The sequence below is a fragment of the Mytilus californianus genome, unplaced genomic scaffold (assembly GCF_021869535.1).
Source record: "Mytilus californianus isolate M0D057914Y unplaced genomic scaffold, xbMytCali1.0.p SCAF_2, whole genome shotgun sequence".
Lineage (NCBI taxonomy): Eukaryota > Metazoa > Mollusca > Bivalvia > Mytilida > Mytilidae > Mytilus > Mytilus californianus.
In genome coordinates this window covers 33,982,085-33,996,828 of record NW_026262668.1, presented here as the reverse complement: position 1 = coordinate 33,996,828, position 14,744 = coordinate 33,982,085, and the positions used below count along the sequence as shown (strand labels likewise).

At 32.2% G+C, this 14,744-nt stretch overlaps 1 protein-coding gene across 1 annotated transcript in view; it reads left to right on the top strand.

Moving 5' to 3' along the window:
• Positions 1-13,243, top strand: part of LOC127728948 (sushi, von Willebrand factor type A, EGF and pentraxin domain-containing protein 1-like) — a 57,426-nt gene extending 44,183 nt beyond the window's left edge. The window contains exons 12-20 of the mRNA XM_052236527.1: positions 2,740-3,234; positions 5,768-5,923; positions 6,278-6,430; positions 9,560-9,740; positions 10,152-10,354; positions 10,773-10,940; positions 11,554-11,787; positions 12,082-12,252; positions 13,026-13,243. Of these exons, the coding sequence (XP_052092487.1) occupies positions 2,740-3,234; positions 5,768-5,923; positions 6,278-6,430; positions 9,560-9,740; positions 10,152-10,354; positions 10,773-10,940; positions 11,554-11,787; positions 12,082-12,252; positions 13,026-13,243 (1,979 nt within the window). The remainder of the gene's footprint in view (positions 1-2,739; positions 3,235-5,767; positions 5,924-6,277; positions 6,431-9,559; positions 9,741-10,151; positions 10,355-10,772; positions 10,941-11,553; positions 11,788-12,081; positions 12,253-13,025) is intronic.
• The last annotated feature ends 1,501 nt before the right edge of the window (positions 13,244-14,744 follow it).

Here is a 14,744-nt window from a genome sequence, read left to right as displayed (position 1 = left end):
TTATGCCTACAGATATTTTTTTCACAGTATAATGATGACTTACAGATCGAATTTGCGTTTTCTTCCAGTTTATCAACTTTTGGTGGAATAATGCTCCTTGGACTTCAAAAATTTCATAAAATTGGACTTTTTTTGGAAAGCTTGCATATCTGAACTCTATTTTTGATAAATTAGCGTATCATGATGACCTAAAGTTTGCGTTTCGTTCCGGTTGTTAGCTTGAGGAAGTCATGTTTGAATTTTATATAAAAATAAGGAGATGTGGTATGATTGCCAATGAGACAACTATCCACCAAAGTTCAAATGAAGTGGATATAAGCAATTAAAAGCAACTGTACGGCCTTCATCAATGAGAAAACCCCATACCGTATAGTCGGCTTTAAAAGCCCCCGACATAAAAAACATGAAACAATTCAATTGAGAAAATAAACAACCTAATTGATAACAAAACTATTTACGAAAAATAAATATGACAGACACAAACAAACGACAACCACTGAACTACAGGCGCAAGACTTGGAACAGGCACTTAAAGAATGTGGTGGGGTTTAATATGTTTGTGAGCGCTCAACCCTCCCCTAAACCTGGGACAGTGGTGTAACAGCACAAACAGAACAAACTATAAAAATAAAGTGAAAAAGACTGAACTCATCAGATCGATACAAAGCAGAAATACATCAAACAAATACACAGACCGGACGTGGGAGGTTATTTATCCAACCCTCATCCGTAACAACAAAAAAGACACTAAGTACAGATTTGAGAGAACTCGCAGCTACTGACAGCTAGTTCAAAGCCAATAACAACTGATAAAAAAATCATGTAGCTAAGACTAAAATATCAATCAGTACACATCCAACATCCGATAGATTTAGTGTAAAGGCGTCATTAACAGTCAGAGAAAAACATGACCTTGTGCAATGCCAAAATATAGGTATCGACAGATTGGAGTACCGTTAATGTACATGTGTGAATAACAATAATATTTAGTATGGTTTAAGAAAATGCCTGTACCAAGTCAGGAATATGACAGTTGTTGTCCATTCGTTTGATCTGTTTGTGCTTTTGATTTTGCCATTTGATTAGTGACTTTCCGTTTTGAATTTTCCTCGGAGTTCAGTATTTTTGTGATTTAACTTTTTAATTTACTGATAATAAAATAAATATTCATACCAATAAAAACAATATTCAAAGATTTAATTACAGTGTTGAATGGGTACAAAATGTAACCTTTTGGAATAAGTTTATTTAAAGTATTGATAAGTTCAAATGAAGTTTACCGGGATCGTATCGAAATTTCCTGGCTCGGTTAACAACATCACCGTAAAATTCAGGATGTGCTAGTCCGTTTGAAATAAGTTTTCTACAGGTTCAGCCAAACTTAAAAAGCAAATCTTTGTATCTATGGAAGAATTTAGTAAAGGTTATAAGTAATTTGTGGTAACGAAATCCCTGACTTAATAATTTACTAGTCATACATAGATTACGATCATTGAAATCCAAAACGTCACTACAGACACGGGAATAGCGAACGAGTTGGGATATATAAATGTACTTATTTTGAATTTCCCGTTTATAAATTAAGAAATTATTAGATAACTGAGGTTCCTACTCCATCAGGCAATGTTGACCTAAGATAATTTCAGGTATTCCATTTAGGTCCTTTTTTATCATATAGCTCCTAACGGTGCGCGTATTAACGCATACCTGGCTTTCAAATATTTAGGTTTGAGCGTTCCTGATGAGGATTAATCTAAAAAAGCGCTTCGGACGTACGAAATTTATAGATTGTTTAATTCTTTTATTAGTCACACCATAAACTCAGGGCCATGGGCAGAGTGCTGTATGTGTATGTTCCTGGTACAAATCACCTTGTTTACGAATACGAATACTGTATTGAATCCAATTAAAGGGCCCGTTTCCGAACAGAAATGTATATATATACAAGTCTAAATTGAAAATATCGTTCAAACCTATGATTGCGTTGGATAAAAACCGTAATTTTTATACGTGTGCATGCATAACAAATTTCTTGGTAGAGGGGTCTAAATACAGCACGAACAACATTTTCCAAAAGACCAAAAAAGTGAAAAAGTATATTTTAACAAAACGCATTTGACTAGCAGGTCGAACAACGAATGTTCTTGAATCCTGCTGACTGCCATGGCGATTGCCAAATAAACGGATCACCAGATGTAACAAAATGAATATATATATATATATATATATATATAGACAAAGAATAAGTTTACTATGTGACATCGCCCTTAGTATCTCTGAAATATTGGTCAATGGACGTTGAAAAGTAACCTTATTTCAACAACAGATTTCGTCAATTAAATAAATATTCTTGAACTTCATCCAAGTAAGCGGCAAAATTTAATGTTCAATGAGCTCAAAAGGATTGGGACTTAGATTTTCCCCTTGTCTAATTCTAATATTAGCTTTGAATTTATCTGTAAATTTTTCACTTAATCAAACTGGGAAAAAAATTATTATCATACACGTTCTTAATAATACTATAATAAAAAACCCCTATCCAATGTTTTAACAACAAGGCTTTATGCAAAATCAAATGCTTTCCTAAAATCTACAAAAAACATGCTTGTATATGAATTCCCATGAGTGTGCCTACAAGCGGGGTCAGTTGTATCATACAGACGCATATACTTTATTTTCGTTTAATCACGTGTTTAATTTTGTACCAGTGTGCTAACGCTTTTCAATATTCTGTTATAGACAAGGTGCATCCTAGGAATGCAATTGGAGAAGGGGAGTTTTTCTTATATTATGAAGGTGATTGCTCCGATCAAACTACGATTAAGACAATAGAAAAACATTTTATTGAAACAGTAAGAAGGGAAGAGAGAACAGAAGGATGGAGCAACCTCTGTTCAGGTAACTGTACAATAGAGGATGTTATTGTGGATTGTGGAGCCCAAAATGGAAAACGACGGAAACGATCAACTGAATCAGATGCATTTCACAAAATGTTCAAGCGATCTACCGAGCCTGTGAAGATAACGTTAAATTTTAAATTAACTTTCCCGTGGCAGTCAGACAAGGGCCTATGGGGAAATAACGAGATTTATACAAAATTGTCAGGTTTTATGAGCAATAGAATGAAAGAGTTTGACTTTCCTAATGTAACAACAGGTTCCATGAAGTTTGGATGGCTTGAGTACAATTGTCCATTGGGACAAGTACCAACTTACAATGACGATGGAACGTGTGGTAAGTATCATACGAGGAAACAAAACAACGTAGTGCGTTGAAAAAAACTTTATGGTTAGTCGAAAGCAAACTATTTTAAAAAGTGATGTTTATGTAACCATCTAGATACATGCATGTCGTCTCATACTGCAAACACAAAGTACAACTCTAGGCAGGTATTTATACCAAATTCATACATATTGTCTCTTTACAGTTATTGCAAACTGATTTGCTCTTACATGTGCAAATCATTGGAAAGATGAAACTATATATCAAAACTTTTTTTTCTGAAAAGGAGCCTTCCATTCTGTTTCTTTTTACAGGAAACTTTCAAATCAACAATCGTGATGAATTCTCTTGTTAATTGTGTTAAAAAATAGAAAGTTTGTGAAGATCAAATAGTGCGAATAAATCAATTTTTATATTTATGATAACGATTTTAATCCGTTATCACGAATGTTTGAATACTTGATCACGATTTATAAATCATATTTTTTGGAGGTCCTAAACGGGCTTCCGTACAGAATGATGTGCGTGTCAGAACAAAATAATTAATTTCCAAGTTATTGCTTAATCTCTCGTTTCTAAATTCTTGGGAGACACATACAATTTTAAATGTATATTTGACTGCAGCTTATGTTAAGTGCACAATAACTTGAATAATATAATGTTTACTTACAAGGATCATTAGTTTAACGGAGTCAGATGTTTAATGAACGTAAGATGTCTTCTTTCAAGTTATTAACTTCCTTGTTTCGAGGATAACAACTGGGATTTTTCATTACTTAACTGTTTCGGTATGTGTGTGTTTCCAATGACATCTCAGGTTGAAATCGAGAATATATCTTGTTTTTTACTTTAACAAACATTCCATATACAGGATTACAGTTATCATAGAATTGTCGAAACGTTTCCAATTTCATCACATGTATGAAATGAATTGCTTAATTGCATGTGTATTGTTACATTTCAGTTTTATATTAAAGGGACATTTTTGTTATTGTTTGATGCAAACTGGTATGAAATTGTGCTAAAATATTTATATTTGATTGAATACACTTGACAATGGTTTAAAAACAGTTTTAGTATTCTTACAGATTGATATCGCTCTGCTAATATACAGATTGAAACACAACTAAAAATTTGTGTTTTTGAATTTCTGTTCTTGGAATCCAAACATTATTCATTTTGGTTATTGCAGAAGATTATTTGTTCGTGCACTGTTCGAAACGTTGCTTTATCTAATCTACTTGGATGCACAGCGGCAACTATAAGGGTTTATGATTGCATGATTTGTATATGTATCGTCAGAAAAAAGAACTTTAAGCTTGCTTTCAGGACCTCCCTGTATTCTTTTGATATGACTGTTACTGGTTATCTGTTACCAATATCTTTGTTTTTTATTGTCTATAACAGAAGACATTTGGACTTAGCTGCTTTTATGTTATTCTTAATGTTATTATAGAAAGTCTCCGACACGAATTAATCGCATATTATCATAACGGTTCCAATTTCATGGCACCTTATCCCCCGTGCCTATAGAATAATTATAGGTTTCATAACGAGGGAAAATTGGATATCGATTGAAATCAACTCGAATCATACAATTTCAATATGATAATAAACGAGCCTTTGACAAGTTTATTATTTAAGAAATGAATGCTTCTTTTTGTTGTTTTATTGGGGTGTAAAAGTGTTGACCGAAGCACATTTTGTATGAAGCACGGAAGCGCTTCATTCTAAAAATGTGTACACGATCAACACTTTTACATCCCAAAAAAATTACAAAAAGAAGCATTCGTTTCTTAAAATTTTTATGCTAATGAAAAAACAGTTTTATCAAGTTTTTCTTTTATTTATCTGCGCACATTTTTGTGGAAGCACGTGTCATCACGAATGAAACATTTTATTTTAATATGAATGTTAGTTTTTGAATGACGCGCGATTATTGTTAGCCAATCAAACTAACGGATTCTCGTGAAACATACATGTTATGTAATTATTACTATTTAAATTAAATAACTAGAGTTGATATCAAGCGATATCTAATTTTCACAAGCTATTTAACCTATTTCTCTTATGCTAACATTCTCATTGTGTTAAATAAATAGTTGATCTAGTCTTTGCACATACAAGTATGCCGTCTTATATCCTGTTCCGGCGTCATACTTAAATATCAGACATTCTAAAACTTTTTGTATGCTTCAGAATGTAATAAAACTTGACAAAATTAAGATTTTCAGGTGAAAAGTGTGAGTGTTTTGTATATTCTTAAAGAAATCACATATCTCCGTTGCCATAGAGGAAATGTATATCGTCCGTGCAATGTGATGTGAAAAATATGTCTTCGTGCGAGAAATAGATATCAGGCCACAACCATAAGAGAATACACAATCAGCAACCTCCTGTGGTAGTGATTACCGTTTTAGAAAATTTTGACTCGATTACATATCGTTAGAAATTATAGCCGTGTCAAAAATCGCTGAGATTTTATTATTTCATTATTTGTGTTATTGTTTTTTATATATATACCTTTCCATATGTATTCATTTAGTTGGATGTTTCCCAGGACAGTACTTGGACAATGATGACTGTCTAGATTGCAGCAAAGGATATTATCAAGACAAAGCATATCAAATTAACTGTGAGAAATGTCCATCAAACCAGTCAACTGAAAGTACGAGATCAACGTCAAAAAATGATTGTCAAGGTAATTCTTTGCTACAAAAATGTATGAAAAACATTTATGATGTTGGGTGCGTAAATAAGGGGGATAGTATTTTTAAAAAGGGATCTGATTTCTACGAGACAGATTTCTGGACTTCAACTTTCACCAGTATTTGTTTCGTTCAGAAGATCAAAAACCGAAATATTTTGAAACCTACTGCAATTTGAATATTTAAAAATTTTAATAATCTACTAAAGGATTGTTTAGCAATTTTACATTTATCCATGACATCAATGTTATCATGTGCTACACATTGCTGTTGAAAACAATGTTTAAGTTTTTAAATTTTATTTTGATATTTGTTCCGAATTATCTTAGTAATGTTGTTGATTTCAGATGTTTGCCAACCAGGAACATATTCAAATACAGGCATAGTTCCCTGCTCACCGTGCCCACTAGGGCATTATCAACATGATTACGGTGCAACAGTGTGTCTTTCCTGTCCATTACATACATTCACGTTGTCCACTGGCTCTAATGATTGTCAAAGTATGTATGATATCGTATTTCTTAAATGAATCCTGAAAAGTACCATAAGCAGTTTCGTAAGTACAAAAGCATATAATGCCTAATAGATTATTCAAAATATTAAACTGCTTGTTATTGCTTATCGTACAAATCTAATTCATTATGTTCTACCTCGCTATGCTTATACGAACATACAAATTGTCTTAATAAAAAAAAACACAATATGGGATGAGCAATCGCCCTGATCATTTAATAATAAATAACATGACTAATGCAAAATCTGTAAAGCATGGTCACCTAAGCTCCGAATAAATGGTAGGAAATCTACAAATACAAACATCTGTAATAAAAAAAAGACAATTTTATGAAAAAACACATTAAAAATGTAAAATATACGTCGATTGTGAATTTTTCTCGACGAAAGAAAGACGCTAGATCGAAAGAACTGTATGTGAAAAACCAAATTACTCAAGGTGTATGCAAATAATATAAGCAAAATTTAGAAATAAATACATTAAATTGAAAGGAGGAAATATGAGTTTGGGTAAAAGATATCAGGACAATGTAATTGGGAATTGGTGCAGAGGTGAAATTTGGCAAAGTCAGTCACACTGATTGGGGAGGGAGCGGGTGTAGTCAGTAAAGCCGATAAAAATAAAATATGAAGAATGTGGCTGTCATAAAAAGACGTTTTTAAAAGCCAAGTTTCAGTTAAATTGGTATGAAAATAAATCTGAATGATAATTTATGTCATAAAGTCAACGGCAAATGTCAATATTGCCAAAACTTGGAAGAAATGAAATTATCTTGCTTGTAACTCTTGCTAGTTTTCTAGCGGTGATTTTATGATTCTTGTTAAAGATATCATCTATGGCTCATTTAAAGGGTTCAATCTTATCTCCAGGCATCTCCAAATTAAAGGTATCTAAATGCATGCAGAACCCAAGCCACATTTACATGGTTAACACTTTTGTGGGACCTAAATACTTTTTTTCAATAATTTGGGGAAAAAGCGGCCGACTTTTTACAAAATGAAAAAGCGTCATACAATCCTCAAAAGAGAACTCAATGCCACAGCCACCATCTTAATAAGCGATCGTACGGTAAACTTTGGATTTCCACTGCTTAACTAAAGGCCACAAAACTTTGGAGAAAAAGTTACCAGCTGTAGATAAACTAAACGGTAAATATCTGAAAATGAAATACCGAGTGCCGTTTGAGATTACCCAACAAAATACTAAAAACTCTTCGTGATCTTTAGTTATATCAATATAATGATAACCACATCTCAAATCAAACTTAAACATATAATCCTGGATTTGAAAAAAATTACAAGGCCTTAGTAACGCCTTCGTATTGAAATTTCCTTTTTCATTAAACTAACTAACATGCATAAGGTTCAAAATCAACCTCTTTTTACCTGTGTCGTTAACTAACACCGATAATGGACTAACAATAAAAGGAATGTATTTGTTCACCTCACGAATCACACTTGATGACAATAGTTCTATATATGACGACTCAACAAAAGATGCGTGTTTTATAGCTGAACTATTGTTCTTTAAAAAGACTGAAGTAGGCGATTTGTAAAAAGAAATTGTATACCCAAATTCAACCACATTTAGAACAAAATTATTTGTTCTAATGTGTATTTCCAAAAATCTCAATTTCTTCGTAGTTTATCTACTCTAAACGAACAATCTAAAGAGCACTCATATTCGAAATCTGGTTCATGACTAATAAAAGGAGATACATTGTACTTACCTGTTTCATCACTTTGGTCCTGTGGAACTGCTGTTATCGACGGGTTGAAATTTACGTCTCTTTGGGGAGTGATAGATACGATGACTCTCGACGTTGCAGAAATTACACCTATCTGTGGACTTAGAACTGGTGCAATGGTCGTTATGGTGGTAGATACTAGTGCGAGATGGTCCTTTGAGGGCTTGTTGGTCGTGTGCAGAAGGATATTTGTGGTTCTAGATGCTTCTCTTGAAGAATGATGTGCCAGTTTTACAAAAAGACTCATCTTGAGTCACTGACGGAATTCTTTCTAGATCTTGAATTTAAGTAGCAGAATGGGTTTTAGCCCTGTATCTAGCTGTTCGTAACTTGATTCCGTCGTCGGTCATGTCTGTCATTGGATCATCTATATCTTGATCGACTACATTCCTTCAGTATTTAACTGCTATTCGAAGTATATTGTTTCTCTATTTCGGAGCTTTTTAGATTGTACTAAATACTGAATGGCCATTGCTGGAGAGCCTTTTTCAATTAGTTTTATGCTCTTTTATAGCTCAAAGATACGTTCCCCCCTTAAAATTAAAATTGTCTTTTGTTTGCGTCGTACCTGAGATGCGGAATATGTTTTATTGAAGGAAAAAATTCAGCTTCTTTAGCTCCAATAGTTGTGTCTATCTCCTTCAAGAGCTCTTCTTTGTTCCTTGTTTAATGTCAAATCTATGGTCTGGGTGAACAACGCTACAGCATCCTCAGGTGAAAATCGAGTAGAAGCTTCACGTTCTTTACTGCGTTAATTCGTATAGGTCACTCTGGTTCACTGATAAGAACAATACGTGTCGGTTGAATTTTTCTCGACGATAGAAAGGCACGAAATCGAAAGAAATATATGTGATAAACCCGAATTACCTTAGGTGTATGCATATATTTATACGCCAAAATTAGGAAATGAATGTATTCTAGTAAAGAAATAATAAGATCTAGTAGTTATTTGACCAGAACACGACACTCCTGGTATGGTGCATAGTATTTAAGAATAAAATATTGATATATATATTTCATATATTGTATATCTATAATAAAATCAAAGCGCCCATACCATCAGGTGTTTGATGCATTTTATTGATATCATTAAAGTCAATATTAAATTAAAGTTAAAACGCAACGTCAGCGTTACATTTATGTACAATGGCCGAAATTGTATTAATAGCCAATGAATACAATCGTTAAATAGTGTTACAGTAATCAAAGGAGAAAAAGATACTATAAGGTTTTATAACAATACAAAATGTTCCCCGTGTGCACTTTTGAGAACCGGCATTTCTACAATAGAAAAACATTGACACAAAAAGTTTTAATATTGCAAACACTAATTAAAACGAATATATAATTTTTCTTCTTTAATTCTAGGAATGGACGTTTCATTCACTACAGAGAATGGCTTGATGAATTTAAGATCATTGCCATCTAATATTGACGATTATACACTTAGCGTTCTGTTTAAACTTAATTCTAATTCGCAGTGCATCGCCGTGACCCTTGCCAATTTCCAGATAAAAATAGGGATAGATATCGAGATATCAGTTGCAAGGTATTAAATAAAAGACTATTGGATGGAAATAGACAATTTTCCTCGCTTTGATTGGCTAAACACAATTGATCTATAAATTCTTGCTTTTTATTTTTTTATTTCTTGATTTCTTAATATTACGTGCAAAGCTATAAGAAAGAGAATTCTTTTTAGGAAACAATTAGAAAGAAATATGTACTTCTTCGTGAATGTACCAATAAACTATTACACTTTCAGTTGTGTTTCCTTTCTAATAGCTCTGCGCCTTCTTGATGTGTTCCCAATGTATGTGGCCATTATGATACGTTTAATTATGACAGTATTTAATGTATTTACGTACTAGAATGTGTTGATTTTCCATGACACAAACATATAATAGTCAATATAAAAATATTCAAAAGTCTATTCTGAAAAAAAATATGTATGTTGTAGTAATGAATATAGTTTCATAGTTCCAAATGCTACAGTATCCACAGTATGGAATCGTGCTTCAATTGTTTGGAAAAAGTCGTTACAGGAGGCAAGCTTCTTTTGGAATGGAAATAAAATTACTTCACATATATTTGATACTGCGACAACTGAAGAAATTCAAGTTATTGGCGACAGTTCCATTCAAATCGTAGCATTGTCAATAGGTAAAGTGTCGTTGCTTTAGATATATTTCTTTCTTAAAAATATATTATTTGGGTATTCTTACATGTAGCAATTCATCTAGGAGAAATAAAATGTATTAGCCTTGTCATAGGGAGATGCATTGACCAGTGAATTACTGTGCGCCTAACAGATACAAAACATTAATTTTACATTTCTAGTAAATATAATTATATCAAAATATTTTGAAGGGTCTGTGTATGTTTATTTCACAATATGAATTACCAGGGTAGAGTTTATTCTGTATTCGTTTCAAGTGAAATAGTTGTTGATATAACTCGTCTTATGTCACCTGCGCAATGTTTGTTTAACAAAATATGGAGAAAATATAATTCAACGTAATGTAATAAACTTTGGTCTTACATATTCGTTTAAATAATTTCTTCAATGCTTTTATTTTAGAATGTTCCTATACCGGATTCATGTTTGCAACTGAAGCCCTGTCGGATAGTACAATAGAAGACCTTGCTAAAAGTTGTTTTCAAACTTTAGATGGGGTTGTCTTGACTATGCATGACTTATATATATCAGAAAAATCGGACACACAGTTGACATATTCCAAATGTGACGGTAATATAAAGATGTCTTACTTGAAATGAAACAATTGTAGCATGTTTAAACTGCTATGTCTTTTTTGGTTTTAGCTTTCCAATTTTGTTCCATCAAATTATATTACGAGGTAAACATGTATTTTAAACAAATGGTGAGAAAACGTAAACTAATTAAAACACTACAAGGTGACTTTGAAAAATAAATTATTGTCCATATCTACTGGCCTATGTATGTTGTGACAAATCTCTCTAAATTATCATCATTGTTTATTGAAGAATTGGTGATTTACGGTCGTATTTCGGAATTGTTCAAAATCAATTTTGCTGGTTTGAATTGAGTTTCGATATTAGATTTTATACGTTGAAGCAATGCAACAATTGCAAGTGATGAGAGCATGGCATATTCCCCATCAGGTTCACTTTCATTTTGTATTGTCGTTTTTTCTCTCTCTTTTAGATACCGTATTCATGTCCTTTATCGAATTCTTAATATTTTAATTGCCCCTTTCGGATCCATTTATGTTTTCGTATAGTAGTTAACATTGCGAACCAAAAATATCTATATATAGCGAGTTCTTTAAGGAACACTAAATCTTGTTATTCTATATGTAGTAAAATTAACTTTTTTCCAGTATTTGACGAATGCATTTCAAGTCCTTGTGGTCAAGGCAACGTTTGTGTTAACAAACAGTCTGGGTATCAATGCAAATGTCTTGGCGGATACAGTGGAGATAACTGCGAGGTTCCTCCAGACTTCTGTGAATTAAATGATTGTAGAAACGGTGCAACATGTGCGAGTCACTTCTCCAATTATACATGTCATTGTTCTGTAGGATTTACTGGGACTTTTTGCGAGAGTGAAATAGGTGAGGTTTTTTGTTTTAAAGGTCATTGCATTCGCTTAATTATTCAATTTTATATCAAGATGTAAACTTATCAAAATTGACGTTGTGCAAAGTGCGATTTACTATTTTTTAAAGATATTGTAATTAATAATCGTAATTTATTCCAACGTGTTCCCAATAATTATTAAAAGATTTCTCAACAAATCAAACAGTACCGTATATAGTAATTAGGCAGAGCACCATTTGCTTTATACAACATGAATATAATTCTTCTCGGAATAAATACATAGTATTTAAAGTAATTATTTTTTCTAGTCAATGGCAACTGGGGTTCTTGGTTAAGTTGGTCAGAATGCTCAGCTTCATGTGAAGGTGGTACCCAAACAAGGGAGCGTTATTGCAATAATCCAACTCCCGATAGATATGGTTTAGCCTGTGTGGGCAGCAGTACATCAAATCAATCGTGTAACATAGACCCTTGTCCGGGTATGTATTAAGTAAAACAGGGCAAAATGTATTGTATATATCATTATTAATTTAACAAAATATTACTTTCAAAATTATGTTTGAAACGTTTTAATAATGCAAATATAAACAGATAGAAATTAATAAAACAAAACGGAAAAAAATCTCAAATCTAAAGTACATTTTGTGCATTGATACATGTTCTCCTCGATTTGTTAAAAAATCCATAAATATATTACAAAAAAAACGTGTACAATTGTCAGTAGTCTTTGATTTTTATGTCGACGGCGACAAAAGTCGCGGAAGCGAGACATAGCTGTCCAAAATGTTTGTGGTTAAAGTTGTTTGTGATCAAACCCTATTAAATTTTTCAAACCTTTATGGAACGAAACTTAGATAGAAGCTTTTTCATCATCAAAAGACACTGCCAAGAACAAAGTTTTAAGATATTTTGTTTTCATTTTTCTATATTTTACGGATATAAAGACACTTTTTGCAGTTAACAAGTCGATACATTCAAAAATGGCATTACTATTGTCAAACCTTCATTGAATGTTACGAAACATGGGCAGCATATTCTTCATGATTAAGTAATTGCGCTTGAAGCAAAGTGATTTGTTGATTTATTTTATTGATAAATGGACTTTTTTTCGTCAACTTTAATCTATGCTTCAGACAACAGCAATCGCAGGCGTGACACATGATTCCGTTGAACCCTTTTATAATTTATAATAAAAGCTGTAATATGTTCAATGTAATTTATATATAAACAATATTTGTTTTCCTTTATTCAGTGTGTCCTGATTTCTTTAAGATATATGCATACAAGAATGCCTTCAATTGTACAATGGCAGCAGATACTATATCATGTACCGTATCTTGTCAAGATGGCTATACATTTGTTAGAGATTATCTCCCCCTTGATTTGTATCAATGTGGACCTGTGACAGGATTTACCTGGAATGCCCGACCGCCACCATGTGCTGGTATATATAATTATGTTTATTATTAATTTGTAGCCAATTATCATGTTTGATTTCCTGATTTGTACGTGTAAATGTTTTTTATTCTAAATAATGGTTATATGAGCCTTATTTAACATAGCTCAAAGTCACAGCAAATTAGAAAGCTTTCCATTAGATATATTTATTTCAAAAATGTGCATTGTTTTAAATGCTTCTGAATACTGTTAAGCACAGCTACATTACTTATAGGTTAGATAAAACATGACCAAGTATTGTCTGACCAATTTAGAACATATTGGCACCTTCGAGTGACGTAACAAAATTAGCCTCTCATTGTAATAATCAAACTTTGATATTAGCTCACTTTAAGTGTTAACATGGTTAGTGAAAGTGATGTAAATCATTTAATGGTCATTTACAATGTTGAAATCTCAACTCAAAATGATTTTATAGTTCTATTCTCTGATTTCGTTTATAATACTTGGACAAACAAACAGTTCTCGTGATTTTTTTTTTTTTTTGCTCATTTCCCTAGGACATTGCGCTGAGGGATTGTACACTTCGCTAGTGCAGTTTTCAAGAGTTCACTTTCATAATTAGTTTACAATGAAAAGTAATTCATGTATAGCATTTTATAGTTCATGGAAAGCCATGTACTATGAAAAATAGAATGGAAAATACTGATTTTCCATTGGACGAGAATGGGTGAGTATGTTCTTAAGTTGAAATTGAACAATTCTATATAATTAAACATACACTTACAATTTCTCGTCCAATCAATTAAGTATCAATCAAGTATTACCACAAGGTAAGATTTCATTGTATAATAATCAAGATCTTAAAAACAAAAAGTGCCACTGGCTATTTGGAAATACAATTTTGTGTCCCAAATTAAAAAAAGTGATTGGAATTAGTTTCACATTGTTTTAATATATCCTGCTATTAAAATCTTTGGTTTTAAAAGATGATGATGATGATGATGATGATGATGATGATGATGATGATGATGATGATGATGAAGCATTTAATTTTAACTGTGAATTTTAAAAGATGATGATGATGATGATGATTATGATGATGAAGCTTTTTATTTTAACTTTTAATTTTAAAAGATGATGATGATGATGATGATAATGATGATGATGCTTTTAATTTTAACTTTGAATTTAAAAAAATCCAAAACCTGTTATCTTATAATTGATCTATTGGTATTTGCGTTTTAAATGCTTATCCGGTTGACTATATCAATGGCCACATTTATCTATATTTTTCAAATTTAGCATAGCTTTAGTTTTACTGTGAAATTGAAAAATGTTTTCAAAACATGTAAAACGCTAAATGCAATTCAGCTGTATATAACTTTTTGGGTCATCTTACCATGTGAAGAAGAAGACATCTATTTATTTTAATATACATACTTACATCAGCAGCTACCATCTTTTCATTCTGGAGTCAATAGGCTTTTAAACTCGCATATTGTCATGAGGGATTGACTAATAACCATTAAGTTCCTAATTCTTGTGTGCTGCATTTATAAAATCATGACCT